The sequence below is a fragment of the Fundulus heteroclitus genome, chromosome 4 (genome assembly GCF_011125445.2).
Source record: "Fundulus heteroclitus isolate FHET01 chromosome 4, MU-UCD_Fhet_4.1, whole genome shotgun sequence".
NCBI lineage: Eukaryota > Metazoa > Chordata > Actinopteri > Cyprinodontiformes > Fundulidae > Fundulus > Fundulus heteroclitus.
In genome coordinates, this window is record NC_046364.1 from 26,298,729 (window position 1) to 26,321,067 (window position 22,339).

General features: G+C 39.6%; 1 protein-coding gene across 1 annotated transcript in view; it reads left to right on the forward strand.

The window, feature by feature from the left end:
- tshz3b (teashirt zinc finger homeobox 3b) overlaps positions 1-22,339 on the forward strand; it is a 53,771-nt gene that overhangs the window by 1,569 nt on the left and 29,863 nt on the right. The window contains exon 2 of the mRNA XM_021315971.2: positions 254-719. Coding sequence (XP_021171646.2) covers positions 680-719 — 40 coding nt within the window. The 5' untranslated portion in view covers positions 254-679. The remainder of the gene's footprint in view (positions 1-253; positions 720-22,339) is intronic.

A 22,339-nucleotide genomic window follows, 5' to 3' on the forward strand; every position in this document is an offset into this window, starting at 1 on the left:
TGGTGTGCTTGTCCGAGGGGGGCTTCAGGAATAAATGGGAGGCTAGAATAAGACAGGAGATGTCAGAAAAGAGAGTGAGAGGGGTAAAGCTTGGACTGGGGACAGCGAGGTGGAGAGGCTGAGCGAGTGAGAGACGGAGAGCTGCCTATCAGCGGCGGAGGGTTTCAGTCGTGTCAGCGCTTGATGTGTGTAGCTACTCTTGTTTGCGGACTCTTGACTGACGCAATCATCTGTTGTTTTTATCCCTCTCAAGCTCGCCTGTTGCAGCCTCCGACACAGAATAACCCAGAGGATCACCGGGAGACACAAAGCGCCCGCTGTCCTGCCCCCACGGCGGAGGATCCAGCGTCGGGTCCGCCAGAGTCGGAGCGGAGCGGAGCAGCGCAGAGCAGGCGGGGAGCGAGCGCCTCTCCCAGCGCTCCCGCTGGCTCTTTCTCGTCCTGCTTGTTATTTCTCGATAACTGCGCCCGCTCCTTTCCTTCAACACGCTCCCAACCTCGATCTATGTGGGAGCCCTGAGAGCGCAGCCAGGCGGGGGAGAAACTGGATCAAAGCTCACTCGGATAACCTCCCTCCCCTCCTCCTCCTCCTCCTCCTCCTCCTCCTCCACGCCTCTCCGCACGCTGCCTCGTTTCACCGTGGCCAGAGACGACTTCCCTGCCGGGCCCCCGAAGCCGACATGCCGCGGAGGAAGCAGCAGGCGCCCCGGCGCGCCGCAGGTACGCGCTGCTTTTGTTCCGCATGTTTTACAACTATTACTCCCATCTTCCCTCCACTCCCTCCTCTGGACTTCACCTTTTTTTCTCCCCTTGATATTCGAGAATAGCGTTGCTGTATAAGCAAGTATATTTAACACTTAGTTTAGGGAAAAAAAATGGCACACAACAGCTGCGATTCTCTTTGGATTCTTTTACTAGTTTTTAAAAGCAAATGGTAGATGGTCTTTTTTTCCCACTAAAGTACATTGAAACGCAAAAGTGTCAAAACCATTTGGCAAATAATATGTACTTCCGCTTTTTTTTTTGTTTTGTTTTCTTTTTTTTTTTGTTAGAAACGGTTAATTGGTCCAGGTGGGATATTCCAGAATGTCACTTAATGCGGGGGGATTTTTAATTCAATAGTTCATGTTTTATTTTGTTTTCTGGTATAAATTTGAACAAAAGACGGAATCAGTACAGTACAGACGCTTGCTAATTTCTACACATTTGGATCCAGAAATCATGAGTTGTTTACATGGGAGAACTGTTAATTATAGAGCAACCATCCCATGGCTTCTCCTAAAAGGTCACAGGTCACCAGGGAGCATGTGTCCTTTCAAAAGTCTTAGTGTGATGGAAGTTGTTCCAGAGCGGTCTTCTTTCTCTCTCTCTCTCTCTTTTCCAACAGAAAGTTGGATTAATTTAAAATGTTACATCGTTTTTATCCCTAAATCTCCACTTTTTCCATTTATCCCTTGGCTGGATGCCAACAGAATGCTCTGGTGCTTAAATTTCTTTTAGGATGATGATTACTAATTTATTTATTTATTTTTTGCATCTTTGCTCACTTTTTCATTGTTTAACAGAAACAAATAAAAAATATCACCGTATATTTATTTTACTACAAATTGGATCTAAAATGATTCCGATCATATCTCAACATCATGGGGATCATCCAGGTGTCTTCTGTCGTTCGTCGCCCTTTTGCTTCAGTTTCCGCGAAGGATTTTATTTATCCTGTAAAGATTATTTCGCCTACATTAAAGACGCCTTTAATGGACAATTGCCTCCTTTGACTTGATGCCTGACTGATCACCTGTCATCTGTCTGTGCCTTTGATCTGCTCGTTCCCAATAAGCGTTAATAAGTCAGCTCTTGCTCCTCGCTCCCCTCCTGTCCCTTTGTAACCCCCCACCCTCCCAGGCAGAGGAGCAGGGCCTGCTCAAATCATCCACTCACTCACTCACTCTCTCCCTTCCATTTTAGCACATCTTTATAATTTATTTTCCTCTAATTTAGGCATTACCCCACTGTTGCCATCCACAGGCGGGGTATTCTCGTACTATGTAGGCCGCCATGCAATGACGAGCACTCAGGCCGGTACTAAAATGTAACTATCAGTGTCAGTGGAAAGAGCAGGACTGCTTTGCTCTGTCAGAGGAGCCGTCAGAGAGACTTTGTTTCATATTTGATTTAATTGTCTGCCCTCTGACAGCCACATTCATCAACGGCCCTAATGGTCAATCAGACGTTGGCACAGAGACACACACACACACACTGAGGGAGTCTTATGAATTGTCAGTCTGGAGACTTGCTTGATCAAAATGTTTTAGTCCTAATGGACACAGTGGGTGGGAGGGGTGGTGGGGGGGTGGCTAAAAAGATAGATGGATGGACAGATGGATGGATAGATGAATGTGCAGCAGGAGGATTGCTGCAGTGAGCGGGCGAGTGTGGCGGCAGTAAAGATACAGAAAATCAGAGGATTTCTCTAATGAACAAATAAGGAAAACAGGAGGCCAGGGAGGAGTTTCATTCAAAGCATTTTACCCTTCCTTTCTCCTCTTGCACATTCCCAACTCCTCGTCTCGCTCCCTCCCTCCCTGCTTCACTCCAGCTGCAAGCTGTAAGCTTGTGCCACACAAAGAAGTGATGACAAACTGATTGCGCTTCAGTAATGGCAATAGTTATATGAGGAATGCAAATGATAGGGCTTGATTGGGATTTTTATTTTCAGGGGAAAAAAACACCCCTTTTTTTTCATTCTTCTGCTGGTTTATATGAGGGTTGTGCGTATTTAGATCTTACTCCATGTGGTGTGCTGGACCTCCTCACCGCCACACACACTTCCTGCCCAGGTGTCGCAGAGCAACCAGCCAGCTAAACAGAGAAGTTGTTTTGCCAGCTTCATTAGCGTTCTCCTAATTAGCCGAGCGTCTGATGGATCTCTGACAGGCCTAATGATTGGAGATGACAAGCTCCGCATACTTGTCACGCTCAACCAATTAAGTCCACGCCATACCTCGATGTAATCAACTGGATCCTATTGCACCCTCATTTGGCCCTCACTCTGCCCCTCTGGCAAAGGTGAGGGTTTAGACTAAAGTTTAAGGTTCCTACACAATCTTTATAAAGTCTGGAAAATAATTCAGTTTGCTGTTGTAATTTCCCAAGTTTGAATACATTGAATTTAAGAATGACCTATTTTCAATTTCTTTATACAATTTCTAGTTTTGTTAAAAATAAAAATCTGAATTTTTTTTCCCATTGATTTACATTCAAATGACTGGATGAGTCACTTTACAACTTCAGCTATTTTGGTTTTAGAACTTCTAAATTTGTATGCTTTATCTTTGGGTATGAAAAATATTTCAAAGGAGCTGAGTTTGAAAATGTCTGGACTCTTCAATGAGAAAATGTGCTGGAACTGTGGCTACATATTATCAGGAAAATTATGTTATCATGGCACCATTGCAAAAAATGTTATGGTGATATGAATTAAGACTGACACATAATTCTTCTGACTTCTTTTTTTGCCATTACACCATGTCTCAACACTTTTCCATAAACTTTAGTGTCTGATCCACTAAACTAAACAGCATGTGTTCTTCTTCTTCTTCATCTTACTGTCCCTCCAGCTGCTCAAATGTGTTACCAATATGCAAAGTGTGAATTGATGACACTTGAACTATAATAAGCCGTCCTTTGCAACTGCAATTTTGTCCACACTGAATCTGCAAACATGATTGGGACCAAGATGTTGTTTACCTCTAGCCAAAACAGTTTAAGCTGTACAGTATGTCATGAAAATGGCTGTGTTGATGCAATATTTGGTAGGCTATTATTTTTGAAGTACAATTCGTTCACCCTCAGCACTCCATTGCTACATTTCATAGACATTGCTTGTCCTTGATGTCCACACCTGATTTAGAGTTTAGTGGTAGAGAAGGAAATTTTAGGAGAAGGGTGATGAAATGTCTTGAAAAGTCTGGAAGGGTTAAATTTCAAGACTTTATCCTTATTCCATCCATCCACCCATTGTCTGCCCTCATTTGTCCGTGCGGGTTAGCTGCGGGGGCTGGAGAACGGCGGTGGACACCCAGAACATGTCGCCAGTCTCTTACAGGGCAACACACAGAGACACAAGAAAAACAACCATACACACACACTCACACCTAAAGCATAATTTAGAGCACTCAAATAACCTAACGATCATGTTTTTGGACAGTGGGAGGAAACCAGAGTACCCAAAGAGAGCCCATGCATGCGTAGGGAGAACCTGCAGAGGCCATGCAGAAAGAAAGAGGATTTGAACTAGCGTTGTCACAGTACTACAAATTCAACCTCAATACCGTTGCTAAGAAAAGTACTCAATACTATTTTCAGTACCGCAGCATTATTTTTTGAAGGCATAGGCTTATTTCTGATTAAGAGCAAAAAACAAACAAAATTACAATATGACAAACTTAACGTTAATTTGCTTAACCAGGGTGAAAACCAGTAAGTACTACGGTGGAGGATTGAAACTGAAATTGAAAATCAGAACTAAGTAAATGGCCCAATAAATAAATCACTACAAGGTTGCTTATAGTTATTTTTTTAAATAAATAACATATGGGGAATAAATAAATAAAAACATGAAGATAAATTAAATCATAAAACATGTGGTAAAGTAAATGCATAGGATATTTTGAACAAATACATAAAATTACATACAACTATTACTAATACATTCCATATATTTGGCCCCTCTTTAGAAAAAAATATAATTTAAGTATCAATTCTCATTTTGGTAAAACAGTAGACTAGATAACACTAATAGTACAAGTTTTGATGCCCTTTATGGAAGTATGTACCCTTTATTAAGTCATACAGTTACAATTTTCTTAATTATAATTGCTTATGTTTAATGTACCAGTGTGTGCTTCCTTTGGCTGTCAATTTGTTGCTGATTATATAAATGCATTTTACTACTGAAGGACAAATAAAGAATCATTCCATACAAAAACAAATATGGATCTGGTGCATACCAACTATAGTTTTTACAGTCAAACTAATGATCTAGTTCTAGCAAATATATTCGGCAGCAGCTTGGTACAGTTCCTGTCTGCTGGTCATTTTGGATTCTATTTTCTTTCATGATCAGCTACAGCACCAGTGTAGGTAACTACTGGTTACCGCTCTAATTGTCAGCGTCACTCTAGCTCCAACGTGTTTTTATCCTCCACATTAGCCTCCAACGCCTTTACACCTAAACAGAGGAGTAATGGTGGTGGTGCACTGGTTTGTTTCATTGCTTCTCTATGTATTAATCATCAGCTGATTAACATTGTCCAGATTTGATTCATATCGCAGTCGAATGGAGCGCTGTGTGGTTCTCAAAGTGGGAGCTCAGACCAACAGAGCATTGGACTGTCTGTCAAGCTAATAACAGCTATCATTAGCTTAGGATGTCCAGGATGTTTACAACGACGCTGCTGCAGAGACAGGAGCTTTACTGGCCTTTTCACGTTTGTCTAAAACAACATTGTAGCGTTAGCCTAGCATGTAGCATTGTTCAGCAGTTCATTTTTTCCTGTCTGTCTGCCTTATAGGGGAAGTTCCTCCTTGCCAGAAGGTTTCATTGCTGGAAAAATCTTGAAATTTGTGTTTGGAAAAGTTTGGAATTTTTAATATGGAGATATCCCAACGGCACCAGGAAGTGGGGTGCCAGGTGTCTAGAAGTTCCGGCCTTGAACTGGCCTTTGTTCAGTGGTGGTTATTCTTCTACAAATCTATTCTGTGTTCCCACATGCGCTGTTTCATGAGGAGGGGTATTTATTGTTTCAGTGGTCCTGAAAGAAAATGAAAAAAAAGCTCAGCCACCCGGTGGACTTTTGTCCTTGGGCTTCAAAGCAAAACTACACCAAACAGATTATTGTTATCCAAAAGCAAGCTTGAACATCAAATATCCAGTAGAGTCCGCTGCAGAAGCCCTGCGCTGCTTTCATCCTTCCACGTGAATCCGTGGCTTCAGAGGGTTCTCAAATGAAGAATGTTTAGCAATAGATTGTCTCCGCATGTCGCCAACGCCTTCCATCCTTCCACAGACCCACCACAGATTGATGACGTTGACATGGGTCATTATTAGCTGCTCAATGACACTTCCCCCTATGTTGAAGATTTTTCACCCAGGTTGATTTTCCAGAAACACCTATCATCAGCATGGTGTCCAGAAGGGCTAAGCATGATTTATGTAAATATTAACATCGAGACAGATTTGCTTCTGTCCAACAGGAGATAGATGGTAGCAAAGGGGGGGGAATGCAGCTGATTTCTGTGATTTCTCAGCCCCTGAGTTTGCGTCTGTGTGCGAGTGTGTGCGCTCACATTTACAAGTGTGTTTGATTGATTGTAGATGAGAGCGGGAGATTAATCATGCTTGATGTGTTAACGTTGCACTCGCGGTGGATCTAAGTCGAGATGCAGTGGCCCATTTAAATATACTCCCTCACACAGATTCACCGGAGGGAGCCGGTGCAGGGAGCGTATTTTCACCTTGTGCGCCAGGGAGTAGGACACGTTCCTAACACGGATACAGTACAGGGGTTACTTTGCCATTAAAACATTATGTTATGCATTAAAAACTTGATAAGATGTTGGCACTTTGTTGCTGATCGGTAGCATAAATGGAACGGCAGCCAAATGAAACACATCAGGAGAATGAGAAATGTTCTGTTATTTAAAGGAGTTTTATTAAACAAGCTAGAAAATCTAAGAAGAATCTCTAAGCATGAGCAAAATATGAACCAATGACATGACTAAACATTTTTGAAATATAAGATTGTGAGGAGCTACTGCATACTGGCACCTGAATCTGCTTTCTGTAAAAATGCTGCAGACTTTTAAAAAAAGTACTTCTCTTGAGTTTAGCAGCTGGAAAAATAACTTATAAATATAAAATACTCAGTCGAGGGAACAGTAACATAAGCTAGCCTAAATCAGGATTCAGTCTCCAATCTGAAAAAAAACACACAAAAAAAAACGTTGCAATCCTGGTTTCCTAATGCTCCTCAACATTTCAAAGAAATGACCTTTAAAACTCAGCAGTGGAAGTCCGTTGTGGAGTAATGACATACAGAGGTTACTCATCTCTGAAAAGAAAGTCATGCACTGCAGTTTCTAATGAAGTTGACACATTTGAGGAGCCTGCAAAGTAAAGCTGCTCCAAAGTGAAATAAACACAGAAATAAATAAAAAATGTGGATCCATAGTTTTATTTTTAACATTAGCGGCCGGATGATTCCAAGAAGTACATTTAGAGACAGTGTTTATTTTCTTCACTTTCAAACTAGCAAAATTATTTGAAACATACATTTAAAAAAACAATAGGTAATGTGTTTTGGTGGAAAACTCTTATTAATCATAGAAAAAAAGATCTCTCCGTGTGTGCGCATTGATATAATATATTTTACAGACCGCTGCATAATTTGGACCATGTGAGGCTTACGTACCATCTCATAGTGGTTAAACAAGGTTACAATTTAATTTTCTATTTTCATCTTAATAGTACTATGGGATCCTGATCAGAAAATGTTTATGTTGTGGTGTTACAACTCCAATTTGTGGTGTATTTTTCAAACATCCTTTTGTTTTAAGCTTCAGGAAATGTTTTCCCAGTTTATTTTCATGAAATTACTTGAGCTCAAAAGCTTTATAGATTTGTTCTTTTCAGTAACTAAATACATAAAAAGACAATATTAAAAAGGATAATGATTCTAAGCAGACATTGACTTCTTCAAGATTCTATTTAGGATAACCCTGAGAATTTTTTTTGTGAACATTAAGAAATTAATTCTAAAACATGATCGGATTGCTTTTATTTTAAATTAAAAAGCATAAGCTGCAACAGCTGCTAAAATAACATGATATATACGTACGTTATTTATGATTTATTATTATGGCTATAATATTATCTGTTATTTCTGATAATAGATAATATGACTTTTAAATTAAAGGCAGGAATGAACACTTAAATCAGAATCCACATCATATTAGTCATAAGACATATATTTTTTTTAAATATCTGTTTTTCCAAAGTTTCAAGATCATGTTTGAGGTACTAATTTAGTTGAATTGATCAGATTCATGTCAAAGAGAGGAGAAGTAGCAGAGAACCAAAAAGCAATTTTGGGCAATGTTGTGACTTTTCCCATACCTACACAGTGGTGAACGACTGAAACCTGATAGTAATAATCTTATATAAGCTTATTTAATGTTGTGAATATTATGTCGTTTTTTTCGTTCTGCCCTTATTAAAGTGAGGAAACACTGTGCGTCTTACAAGCTAATGTTAGCTAGGTAATTAACCATCTTCTGAGCGCCGGTAACCGGGCCTGCATTGTATTGTATTTTGCCAACACAGTAACTTTTAGCTTGTTGTAAACACGTATTAACAGTGTCACCTTAAAAACAGAGATACGTATGTTTTGATGAACTGAAATGCTTTCAGCAGGCTTTACTTTAAAGCAAGTCGTAAGCCTTTCTTCAGTCACCTGGCAGTGCCAACAATGAGTGGCAGTGCCAGGGGTACTCCAGTATTTCTATATTGTCTCATTAAAATGATTTTAAACCTTGACGGTGTGACAGTTTTACAGTATAAAGGAATTGAAACCAAACTGTATAGCATGAGCTAATTATTTCTGTTTAGAACTGAAAAGCAACAACTGCTACAGCTGCTGAACGTTTAGCATACATTTCTTTAAAAATAGTTATAAAAACTACAATAATATTCTATAAAACTTGTATAACATTTAACTATAAAATTTACTGTTTGTTTCAGAAGTACAGTGGCAGAACAGTTGATTGTGCTGTTATTCACCTTTTATTTACCAATTATAGTCATGTCCTAATACTCACAAAGCTTATTTTTAAGTCAATTTCAGCTATAGCTATTTGAAACATTTTAGTTTATTTAGTCGAAAATAGTGACATTAGATCTAAAGACAGTGTTCGGCTAAAACGCCAGAGAGTCAGATGTACCCGAAGTGGAAGATCAAAACAATACATTAAATTAAAAGTTGATCAGTGAAGTAATATTCTCATTACTAAATATGCTTATCATTATAACATACTCAGAATATGACATATTTTCTGTTCTTCTGATCTTTGTTTGGGGAGTAAATATTATGAGTCTAAGATGTCAACGTTGGCTATAATTATCTTATCTGCTCTGGCCTGCAGTGGGCCGCGGGTTTTACCCACATGACAACTCAAAACAGTTTTACCTTCATAAGAGAGATGAGAAGTGTGTTTTTTATATTGAATAAAGGACTGTCCGTGTGACTGGAAACAGTTGCAGCGAGCTTTCTGCTTCTTTTAAGAAAGCAGTAACTGTAGTAGCCTTCCTTCATTTAGCTGACGGCACGTGTAGAGCAACAAGTTGGGGCAGAGGAAGGGCAACAAACAGCTTATTGACAACTCTGAATGAAAAGGAGTTGTAATGACAACAAGATGACAGACATTTTTAGCAGTTTAGAAACTGAAACTTTTAAGTCCCTTGGGCTCAGGGTAAATGTCCTATTGTTGCCTGCTGTGTCTGGCTACAGGTTGGACAACACCATTGAAATAAACATCTATCGAGGCAGATCTTAAAAATGACACATCTTAATCTCCGGTCCTTCTTTGTCGCTTACTAAAACGTATCGTATTTAATCACAGTTTTGCATAGATCTTTAGCTAAAAACAGCCTGTGTTGTATTCAGTCTCTGTCTGCCAGGATCCGTCCTTCTCCCAGCCTCACTTTGTGCAGAGTGAGTTTTTTCCCAGGCAGCAAACTGACATGGTGATTTGTTATGCCCCTCTTCTGCTTTTTTTCAGCGCTCCTGCCCCACTATGCCACATTGAACCAAAAGACAGAGAGAGGAGATATGAAGTGGGAGAACTCTAGCGTGGTTGAATATTCTATCATCGCAAAAGACAGAATGGGAATGAGATTGTAAAAAAGATTATGGGCATGGGCAAGAGAAAGTAGAAGTGAATGAAAAACCAGACAAACGGCAATCACTGAGAGAGAGAGAGAGAGAGAGAGAGAGAGAGAGAGAGAGCGCAAGAGGGAGAGATTCTGGAGCTCCCTCATATCTTCCCCCTTCCCCTCCAGTTCTTGAGGATAAGTGGCTGATGGTTTATAAACAGTGTTTCTTTTCCTCCCTCTCCCAGAATCTTCCGTCATGGCTCCCATTAGGTTGACAGCTGTCAATTAGAGCTCCCTTGGTCTGGCGCACTGCACTTTATTGCAGGCAGTTGATGCTGTCATTTCGCTCCCAGATTCGCCTTGAGCGTTATCACGAGTGCTCAAACAGTCAATAGCTGATGCATCAGCAGTTATTTCTTAAATTGGCTCACAAGGCTGCATCCTTTTCTCAATCCCCCCCCACCCATTCACCCCCAATTCTTTTCCCTCTCTGCTCTGTCTCCCCCCGTTCTCCTTTTCCTCCCCAAATATTATTTTTGAGGAGAGAGCTATGGATTGTGCCTGTATCTGGGTAAGAGCAAAGAGATCTGTTTTTTTTTTGGCATTAGGTCATAAAAAGATGGCTAACACAAGATGCAATTAAACATGTTTTTGTGAACTATGACATTCAGTTCAAACTGATGGAATTATATTTTATGAAAGGTGGCATAACTTGGTATGCTTTTAAAAGAAAAGCAACCTGAAGAAATAAACCAGTATTAACTTTTACCATGCAGTAATAATATGCTTGAAGTCTGTACTAACTCTGTGGGATTCAAAGCACTGAAGGAAATAAATCAAGGTACCTTCCTGTCGAGGCATTGGAAAGTTACTGGTATCATGATTTAAAAAAAAAACAGTTTAGCTATGAAAACTAGATGTTTCTTTTAGAATGTTCCTGTTTTTTTATCATCTCAAGGAGATGTGAGAGAAGGTGCCACTGATTTCTCTGGTTTTATAGAGCGTAGATTAACATTGCTCTGCCCCTCCCCCACCTGTAGATGTGCACTGCTGGTCAGCTGGTTAAAAACTGGGGACTACACTTTCTACTTGCTCAATAAAATTAGTAATTTGGTTGTACTTCTTGTCATGAAAGTACAAGCAGTTGTGGTTTGCAAACTAAACAAGCACCATCTTTCACAATAATATATTTCCCTGTATAGTCCCACAGAGGGTTTGACCCATCTCTTAAGAAGCAGTATGCTGCCAACACTGAGTGGCGCACGGGGAGCAATCTGTGGCCAAGGGTCTTGCTCAGGAACCTAGAGGATAGACTGAGTTTTGAACCGCCAGCATTTGGGGCCTCTCCTAGACGCAAATGCCCTACTCTCTAATCACTAGGCCATAACTCCCACAATACAAAGGTAAAACTGCTTTAGAAAGACAGTTGAAACGCTACAAGCAACATGTCTGTTAAGCAAACGACTCTCAGCTTGCTACCACAGCTGATAGCCCAGCTACTGTACTGCAAAGATCAGTTGTTTTAAATAATTCCAGTGTTAATCAAGAAAAAGAACAGTGAAACATTACAATAGTCTTTGCAATAAGCTACTTCTAAATTTAGTGGGTGTTTATTCAGTATTTTTCTAAATACTGTGTTTATCAATATAGCAATGCATAAATGTAATAGGTAAGAATTTTATGATCTGTATACAACTTATACTATATCATTACTGTAACAATGTGAAACCATGATATTTTAACTCAATGTTATTTATTCTAAGAGAATCTCAAATTAGCTCATGCTGTTTAATGCGTTAGCATTTATATCGAGAACAAAATGCCTGCACAAAACAGAGGACAAGACAACAATATGTAAATCGTACTAAACTGAGTTTTTCTTTCTTTAGTCCCTTTATTTTTTTGGTGTGTTTAACACTGCAAAAAAACAAAAACAAAACAAACAAACAAACAGCAACAAAAAAAATATTCTTATTTCAACAACAGCCTAACCTACTGTAGATATGGACCACCTAGATGTGGACATTCTTACAGTAAATAAACTTTAGTGAACAGATGGAAGAAGGCCGATGCAATCATTTATTGACATCATGGTGTTCACGATGGCCGGTTCTGCTTTACTCTGTTTCTGCTCTCTACAATTTCTAAAACCAGAGGAAAATGTTACAGTAAAAAAATATATTTCCTTCTCATGAATCATTCTAATTAGTCAGTGGAAAAAAGATATTTTACTTATTACAGTAATAAAACCATTCTTATAATTGGTAAGCAGCATTTTACATGCTTCCCCTGTTATTTTGATGATTTGTTGTTGGTGATGATGAACTCCAAGTGTTTAAGGTTCGAAGTTCTTCTAGCCAATGACCCTCATCTTTAGCTCCCTCCTCAGATTCTCTTTCACTTAGAAGTGTTGAATCCAGCTTGGCACTCCAAAATATTGATATTCCTTCCTGTCAGAACAAACATGTTATTAAAATGAATTAAAAGATAGCCTAAATCTACTATGGGCATGATTACTTTGCGGCTTAATTCTGTTTTTAAAAAGAATAATGTTGATTTGAATTCAGAGTGTGTTTCAGCTAAAATAGAAGGTGGGTTTTAAAAAGTCATCTTTTTTTTAGCGAAAGACTAAACTAAAACTAAAATGTGAAATTAACACCTGCTAAACTTAATGGAGTAACTCTGAAAGTTTAATAAGGTAATATTAGCAGGTTAACTAGCTGCTCTGAGCTTTTCTAGCTAGCTTGCACTCTGCTGCTTAACACTTGTGCTCTAACCTCTAAACAAAAAATGATTACTTGTAATAGGCAGTGGTTCTTTAGTTAATATGGGTTGGGGTGTTCTCTTCATACAGTCTCAGGAAAATCCATTGTAGCAGTAATTGGTCCCTCTAACTCAGATCATAAAAAACAACAACATTCAGTTTCCTTCAAGCACTGGGTAAATGTTTTGAAGAAACCAATGAATGGATGTGCAGAAATTTTCTTCAATTGAATAAAAACAAAACTGAAATAATAATTTTTGGACCAGTAGACGAGCGATCAAAAGTTAGCACACAGCTTCATTCGCTTTAGCTAGAAACCACTGATCAGGCCCGAAATCTGGGTGTACTGATGGACTCAGCCCTGAACATCTAAAAGCTTCTACAAAACATTTCCAGGATTAAAGGACTAATGTCTCTGCAGGATCTGAAAAAAAGAATCCATATTTAGTAGAATTGATTACTGCAACAGTGTTTTCACAGGCCTGCCTAAAACGTGGATCAGACAGCTGCAGCTGATCCAGAATGCTGCTGCCCGTGTCCTCACTAAGACTAAGAAAGTAGAGCACATCACCCCAGTTCTAAAGTCCTTACACTGGCTCCCTTTATCTCAAAGAATAGACTTTAAATACTTATCTAGCATTTACGGGAATAGACTTTAAATACTTATTAAGCATTTAGTTCCTATGCTCCACTTATCAGGAACAAACCTTTAGAAAACTGTAAAAGTGTTGAAAGCCTGAGTTTCTTTAAATCAAGATTAAAAACACATTTGTTTAGGATTGCCTTCGACTCTTCTAGTTAAACTGTTTTACTGAAGCATCATTAATTCAAGTTTATAGTCCAGCTGTTTTTAATATTTGCTTTTAGTTTCTATTTTCCCATGTTTCTACATTTTATTCCAACTTGCCTTTATTCTGTTTCATTTTCCGATAGTTTAATTGTGTGTTCTGTACTGAAATATGCTATATAATAAATTTCCCTTGCCTTGACTAAAGTAACTTTAATCTGTAAGAACGGTTTGTGGTCTTACAGATAAACTTTTTTTTAGCTTTTAACTATGTTATGATGTTATTCCTTCATCAAAATCATGGCCAAAGTGCTATTTTGCTTGATTCATGCATGTGAGTGATTCTGCTCTCTGAGCAGCAGCCCTTCCCTCTCTTTGAAAATGGCTGGTTCATGACTACTACTACTTAGAGCATTGATTACCCACCCCCTCTGGGATTTACCTACCTTGACCGCACTGCCCCTGCCCAGTAAACAACACGCCCAACGAGTGGTGATGTGAGGCAGAGCGGGACCATTTCTGCTCAAAGTTGAGACGAAGGGTCTCTTTTAGCACCTAATCTGCACAGCGACAGCAGCTGCTATTTGTTGATACCATGCCGCAGCGGCTCTAGGGCGACGCCATACGGGGAGAGGCGGCGTGGCAGTGAAGGCAAACGTCTTTCTATGTGGTTGGAAAAATAGAACCAGAAAACAAAAAATATTTCATAACAAATGCCCTTCGATGCGAAGACCAGTGATTGGTCAGATTTTTTACAGGTTTGCAGCTCCCACATTGAACAAGTTTTTTAACCTCTTTTATGTAATTGCATAATGTACTAATTACTTTCAGGGGGGGGAGGTTTTACCCAGTATAACAAGAAGTGTTTCTGGACAGGATTATCAACTATAGCTTTGAATAATGTCTGCAGTGATCTGGTGCCATATGAAAATAAAATAAATTTGACCTTCAACAGGAAACTAGAGGATGCCGTTTGGGGGCCATGACACCCCTAATATAATAGCAGGGGGAAGACTGACATTATGAACACTGACACTGTGTTATCAAACCTTGAAGTAGATATTGTTACCTGTTATCTCTGTAAGATCTACTCAGAAGTTACCTTTCTTGTCTTCCCGGTAGACTCAGTAGACCATTATTCTCTATAATCATCAGTGCTAAAATAACAGCTACTAAGATCAAATAAGACAGAACTAGTGCGTCAACATCTGGGAAGCCATTTATACTAAACTGTGGTTGTGATTGAACACACACGCCTCAAACCTAACAATGTAGCTGCAAAAAGTTAAAACAAGAGTCATACAAAAACAGTATGAGAAAAGTTACAATGATTCTTAGCAGGTTTTTAATACCATCAAAACACATTTCTTGTTTTCATGTAGTGACATTAAAACTGAAAATAAAAACAAGCATGTCAAAATGTAAATTATTATCCTAATAATGTTGAATAAGTCTTACTTGATTTTGCACTCTGAGATAAGACCCTTAGCCCTGGGGTGCTGCCTGGGCACTGCACAGTGGCAGTCCACTGCTCCCTAAGGGATGGGTTAGATGTAGAGAACAAGTTCCATTGAAATGTATTTTGCAATGACAATAAAGATGATGAATTTAATAATCATAATAATTACTAGAGAATAAGTTGTAAATACAGCATCAATTTACATACATGTGGCTGATTGAAACAGCTTGATACTGATAATACATTTTTGATTGTCTGGTCTTTAATATATAATACCCTACAAAATACATCATGACCTTTCCAAATTTACTTTTTTGTATTTTAAGATATCTATATTTCATGTTTTAAATTGTTACCCTAGTTCTTTACACTTAAGAGCCCATTCATCCTTACTTCTCTGAAGATGGTTTTCTTGCAGTCCCCATCAGTGAAGACAAAATCTATGAAACTGTTTTCATTGTTTTATTTTCAAGGACAAATGTTTAACTTCCATGTTTTCAGCTAATGAAACAGGCAGGCCGGAGTCTAGGCTTTGCAAAGCACATACAAAGACCAACAGGAAGCTGCATCGACCTGTACAGTATACAGACCTATACACTGTGAATGCCATTGTATTGAATGGAAAATCTTTAGATTTTTAGGGAGAACTTGTTTTAGTGAATTATGTCCTGAACCCAAATAGAAACACCTAGTAACTGATACCAAAGCACTTTTTAGGGTTTTATTGGCTGGCACAGGTATTCTCCATTTTACCCGTCGCAGTTTTCTTACTAAGGACTTTAACCCAGGTTTTGAGAAATGTCCCGGATTTCAGCATTTCAATAATGTGAACTAAATGTTGGGCGCAACAACAGCCATTCTGGCAGCTGGTTGAGCTGCTGTTAGCGTTACAGAGTAGTAGAAGAACAGGCGAGCGTGCCTCTTTTTTTCCCATTTACAATCTGGAAGTTTCTCATGGATTTGATTTGAGAAATCTGATCACCTTACACTAACCTGTGTTATAATTAGCCAGCTTCCGATGCCTTTGCAAATAAACGGAGGAGTAACAGAGATGGGGTGCCCTAGTTTGTTTTGTTGCTTCACTGTTTATTATCTGGCTAATCTGTCAGCTGATTAACATTTTTCTGTGTTGAATTGTACCGCAGTTGAACAGAACAGAAGCGCAACTGGACAGGGGAGCTCAAACCAACAGAGCACCATTATTGGGCTGTCTGTGTCAGTAAAGTTAATATTTAACCCTATGGCATTAGCTTATGTCATCCATTTTTCTGGCTGTACTTGATATGTTGGCAGAGTTTAAACTTCCAGGCTGTTATTGCGGCAGGTGCGGAAGAACTGGGAATGTTTGGGTAAATGTGAAATCAGTTTATATTGATTTTGATGCAAATGATTAACTTTGAACAATTCTTTTTTTGTATCGATTAGAATGAGATATCCATTATTTTGACAGCCCTAGGTCTAAATGTATACATCACTGTAAACATTATTGCTGAATTCATTTCTAGACATGGGGCTTCTTTTTGGTGATCTTCCAAGTAGCCAGCTCTAACTCTTAAGAAGACAAACACTTTCTGCTTATGCTTACTTGGGTCTGTTCCATAACCTTCATGTTCAGTGGAAAGGGAGTTATTTGCCTGTGTGCAGAAGAGGCTCATAAACACTAGGAAACAGCAGTCCTGCTTGGATGATGAGTTTTTGTAAAGAGAGAGTGTGTAAGGGAGTGTATGTGTATCTTTTGAGTGTCATCTGGGCTTGGCTCCAGGTCTGGGTTTTTCTTCTTACCCTCAGTGGGGGTTGCCTTTATGTCTGTAGAGCATGCGTGTGTATCTGTGCGCACTCTCAGACAATTTGAAGCCTTTACCTCACTTTCCCACGGAGGATTTGGTGGAACCCAGACAAGACTGGCAGCCATCACTCTTGTTTTGTGTGCGTGTGTGTGTGCGTGTGTGTCTGTGTGTGTGTGTGTCTGTGTGTGTTTGTATGTGTGTAATCGTGGATGTGATGAAAGGCAGGGGAGTCGACGAAAACCCATATGAGGCCCTGGTAATCAGGGCCAGCCGTAGCTGACATCCTTCTAAGACTGACAGCTCCTTCCTCCTCTCTCTACATGCACGCAAACACACACACACACACACACACACACACACACACACGCGTATACATGCACACCTTTTCAGTCCCTGCTGTAGGACAGAGATCCTTTTGCTGGCTCCTTTCCTTCTTCTTGTTTTATGCTGGGAACCTTATCACCCTGTGCATCACTGTAACCGTTGGTGTGTTTCCGATCCTGTGGTGTTTAAAATGTTTTGGTCTTACAAGGCTCTGCTTTGTAATGTGTGCTTAAGGCAGCTTGCTTACTTCTGCAGGTGGCTTTCCGCCTGCGTTGAGTTTCTCAGAGACGGTTAAGAGAAGGGAGGCAGGTGATAGAGGGAGGAAGAGAGTCAACCAAAAGGGAAAAAAAAAGTGTGAGAGATGAGAGGAGAAGGGGAAGAAGGCTGTTTTATTTTATACTGTGAGGGCCTGTTGCTAATTAATGTTTCTTGGTCGGTTTCTGTCGGAGCTGAGTAATGTTTTTGATCTTTATGCCTGATAACTGCATACCTAATGAGATTTCAAAGCTGGTGGAGATGGGAGTTGCTGCTCCCTGCAATTATTGACAGATGCCTTTTCTCCGCCACTGGCTGCCGCGCCATAAATCCTTCCTCAGTAATGAGCTTGAGAAGTGCCACCCTGCCAGTGAGCTAATGAAACCGAGCAAGGGGGGGCGTCTGTGTGTATGTGTCTGTATGTGTGTGTGTGTGTGCGCGCATGCCTGCAAAAGAGTGCATCACACTCCTCTGACACATTTTTTTCTCTGTAAATGCACTCTGCAGATGTCAGCCACCTCGCCTGGTAGCGACAAAGAGAGAAAAGGAGTCAGGAGAAAGATAGTCAGTGAGTAAATGTGTGTCGGGGTGGAGGAGGGCCTTGTTTCTTTACTATAAGAGAAGTTTCGGGGGGATGGAGCGGTCTTCAGGTTACAATACTTAACTGAGGCCATTTGTCTAGTTTGTCTGTTTTATTTGAAATACTAGTCACTTTGTTGCCAAATGGGTTTGAGTTATATCTTTGCATCCCTTTCTTTTCATTTTTTTTCCTTCTCTTTTTTTCTTACCCAACAAACTCCTGTCTAACTCAGAAAAAGAGGGCAAAGGTGATGAAATGACCTAGACCTAGACAGACTTTCCTGTCATCCAACTGCGCATTCACAATGTACAAATCAAAGGAGTAAAGAGGCGTGTGGAGTTTGAAAAGGCAGATGAAAAGAGGAACAACTACATTGAGAAATCAGAGCACTGGTGCTGAATCTTCACAGAAACGAGCCCCCTCAGTATCTGGTGTGGATTTACAAACAGCATAGACAGTGGGCTGCCGTAGTGTGTTTCAGGATGTGGCTGTTTGTTGCACGTGTTGGGAGTTTTCCAGAAACTAGAAGAGGAGGGCAGCCAGTGGACGAGCCACGTCTCCCTGCCAAACAGTCGATTTCCCCCTCTCATCGTCGGAACCATACATCACAGACCCACCCTTCTCTTCTGACACGGTGACGTGTGTCATTTATCAAATAGGGCCTTGCCAGGGCCTCGTGTGTGCATGTGTGTGTGTGGGGGGTTGGGGGGGGGGGGTTATTGGTGTGTGTTTGTGCACACAAGAACATATGTGTGCCTTAGCAGCCTTCCCTTCTGCCTCTGAGGTCCTCCAAGAGAGGAGTGAGGAATGAAAGTGAGGAGGAGAGAGGAAAACAGAGAGGAAGAGGGTGATTATTGGTTGAATGCGTGAGTAACGGAATGAGAAGCGAGGGAGGAGAGGAAGGAATCAGTTACACGTTTTTCACAGAACTGATTTCCTTTATTGCCTGTGGGTGATCCAGGAGTAGAATTTAAAAAAAAAGCTTTAATGTGTTTAAGTTGAAGGCAGGGGGCTATTACTGGTATGGAGGTATTAGAAAGTTACCGTTTCAAAACCGTCATACCATTCCAATAGTTTAAAGCCCTTTTAAAGAGATGTTAAAATAAGTGTCAGAGCAACAGGAAATTTCCTTAGATGTTTTGAGCATGGGAAAACAGCGTTGCCCCTTGATCATATGATAACATGAATGCAAGGTTAGCTGGCTGAAAGTCTGTTAGACTTATACTTTTCTTGCAAGTATGACAAATATGGTAGATTGATAGATATATAGAAATATTTTTATCTATCTATCTATCTATCTATCTATCTATCTATCTATCTATCTATCTATCTATCTATCTATCTATCTATCTATCTGTCTATCTATCTATCTGTCTGTCTGTCTGTCTATCTATCTGTCTATCTGTCTGTCTGTCTGTCTGTCTTTTATCTGACTTATCTCCACAAAACAGTCTAAGATGCATACTTACACACATATACATATTTACTTGTACTTGCAGCTGAGTAAGAATATTTTTTTCACATTTTACTAGTAAAGTGATAACTTTGATGTAAAGTGAGGAGCATTATTTAGTCCTCACTTTTGAGGGGCTTGGGGTTAGGTTTAGTACTAAGGTGTCATTTAGGTTTAGAGTAGAGTTAGGGTTAGGTGTGTGCTGGTAATGGGTAGGGTTAGGGTCAGAGTTGGACCATAGACACGGTTGAAAATTAATGGAAGTCAAGGCAAGGTTTTAAATACAGTATGTATTTAAAACAAGGAGGTGTGTGTGTGTGTGTGCGTGTGCGTGTGTGTGTGTGTGTGTGTGTGTGTGTGTTAATCACACCATGAAGAACAAGACGCTCTCCAAACAATTCAGGGACAAAGTTGTGGAGACATACAAGTCAGGGTGGGGTTATCAAAACATATCAAAATCTTTGATGTTTCCCTGGAGTACCATCATATCCATCATCTCCAAATGTAAAGCACATGGTAAAGCACATCGTATCACTACAAACCTGCCCAGAGGACTGAGGTTCACCTTCCAGCAGGACAGTGATCCAGAGCATACTGGAAAAGGAAAACTCTTAAAGTAAAATTTGAGTGGTTTAAGGCAAAACATTTAAATGTAGTGGACTAGACAAATCAAAGTAGAGTCAAACTTGAGAATCTGTGTTTATATTTGGAGGTCTCTGTCCATGAATGATAACCATCCAACATAAAGGAGCTGAAGCAGTTTAGCCTTGATGAATGGACAGACATTCTAGAGGCAAGATGTGGTGAGCTTATAGAGACTGATCCAAAGCCACTTACAGCTGGAATTGCTACAAAAGCCTCCATGAAGTACTGATTTGAGAGGGTGAATAATTATGCACACTGACAGTTTCTGATATTTTCCCTATTTATTGTTTGTCAATCTCTTCTCCAGGCATCCGCAGTACCGACACCATCTACCAGTTCAAGTCTTAACTCAAAACCCATCTGTTCAAAAGTTCATACTCTCTGTGATTGCAAGTTCACTGTAACTTTTATTCATCCTCCTCATGACTTCACGGAAGACACAAATAGGTCCATACTAACAGCTACACAAACATTTAAATACTAAAAGAAACAATAAAATAAAAATACAGCTAAAATCAATTAAAACCATCACAAAGACTAAAACGCCAGTGGTTCCACATCCTGGATTATACATGACTGAACTTTGCTCTGTATTCGTCAGTCATTTGATATAACATGTAGCTGTACAGTACATAGGGTTGTGTAATACAACATAAAAAGTGGAAATACCAAAACCAACAAATAGCTGACTTGCTCTAGTCTAGTCCATCTCGGCATCCTAATCAGCAAACTCAATGCATCATTCTGGTGTATATTCACTGACTGATAAGTTAGTTAACTTAAGCGTAGGACGTGCTGCTTTACTGCGCTATGACACCTTCACACCGCTCTCTCCTGAGAGGGAGAGCTATCTGTCTCTGTCGGGAGGACATGGTTGTTGGACTATACTGCCCTCTTTATAACATAAGCCCAAAATAAACTGAACTTTTATATTGAATTATCTTACTTGGTTAATTGTTGCTAGCGCGTACTTCGGGCACGGGCTGCCTTACATGAATGCACTTGTAGTTTCGACGTTACAGTCAGGCAGTCTTTTAGACAGCTTAGGGGTCTGATCTGGTAGTAATGTTTTGAATGTTCATTGAGCAGAGTGGCTTTGTTGCTTACCAAAGTTGTACTTACACATTTTAACAGATTTTTGAGTGCATTGTACCATATAAAATTGGTCAGTGAGCACAACTTTAATCATATATAAGTCGGATTATAAGGCGCATCATCCATTTTTGAGAATATTTAATTCTCAGAATATTTGATTTTGAAGTGTGCCTTATAGTTAAAAAAATATGGTTTCTGCACACTACTTTGCTTAAAACGTCTCCACAAGTGGGCAGTATAAAAAGGGGTACAATATGCTTTAAAAAGTGCCACTTTCACTGACACATAACACATCCTAAACTTGTATGCCAAAGCTAATGTGCTTGTATGCATCAAACGACATTGTCCATAAATGTCCATGTCATCAGCAAGATCATCAGTGTTATAATGGTCCAGGTATTTAATAGCAGCACACACTTTAAGAACAGCACTAGATAAAAATAAGTTAGGAAACACCAATTTCTGATCATCCCTTCTTACAATAACCATATTACTCTTCTTAGTGTTGTACATAATGTCAAACTCCTGACCATAATGCGAGCAGACCCTTAATAACTGTTAAAGACCAGCACTACCGGGACTAAAAATAACCAAATCCGCTGCATACATGAGTTTATCAACTATAGTCCCACCAACAACAAATCCTGTCCCACAGTTTTGAAGATGCTTTGATAAGTCATCCATATAAACATTAAAAAGTAGAGGAGACAAAATGCTTCCATGTCTCTGACTCCGTTCCTTATTCTATAAGGAGCCGATACACAATCCCCCCATCTTATACCCATTAACTGATGAGCGTACCAAAAGGACACAAACCTGACTATTTATCTGGGACCCTTTTGTTATATAGTTTATAGAATAACTTCTCGTGATTTACATGACCAAAGGCTTTTGAGGCATCAATAAAACACATACAAATTGTAGAGTTGTGTCTTTTATAAAAATCTAAAATCTGCTTTTAAAGCAAAAATACACAAATCTGTTCAATGCTTAGTTTTTTTTTTTTTTTAACCAAACTGGTTGTCAGATGTAAGGACGAAGTGCTACATCTTATTCAATAAAATGCTTTCCAGGACCTTGGACAGCACACTGGCAAAAGCTATTGGTCAATAATTATCCATGCCGTTTAACTTGCCAGCTTTATCCTTTATAATGGGCACTAACACAACTGATAAAAGTGAATCTGGCCAAATGCCATGGGCTAAAAAGCCAGAAAAGCACAGGAAAGAAAGGAAAGAGTTTTCTACTGGAGAATTTTAG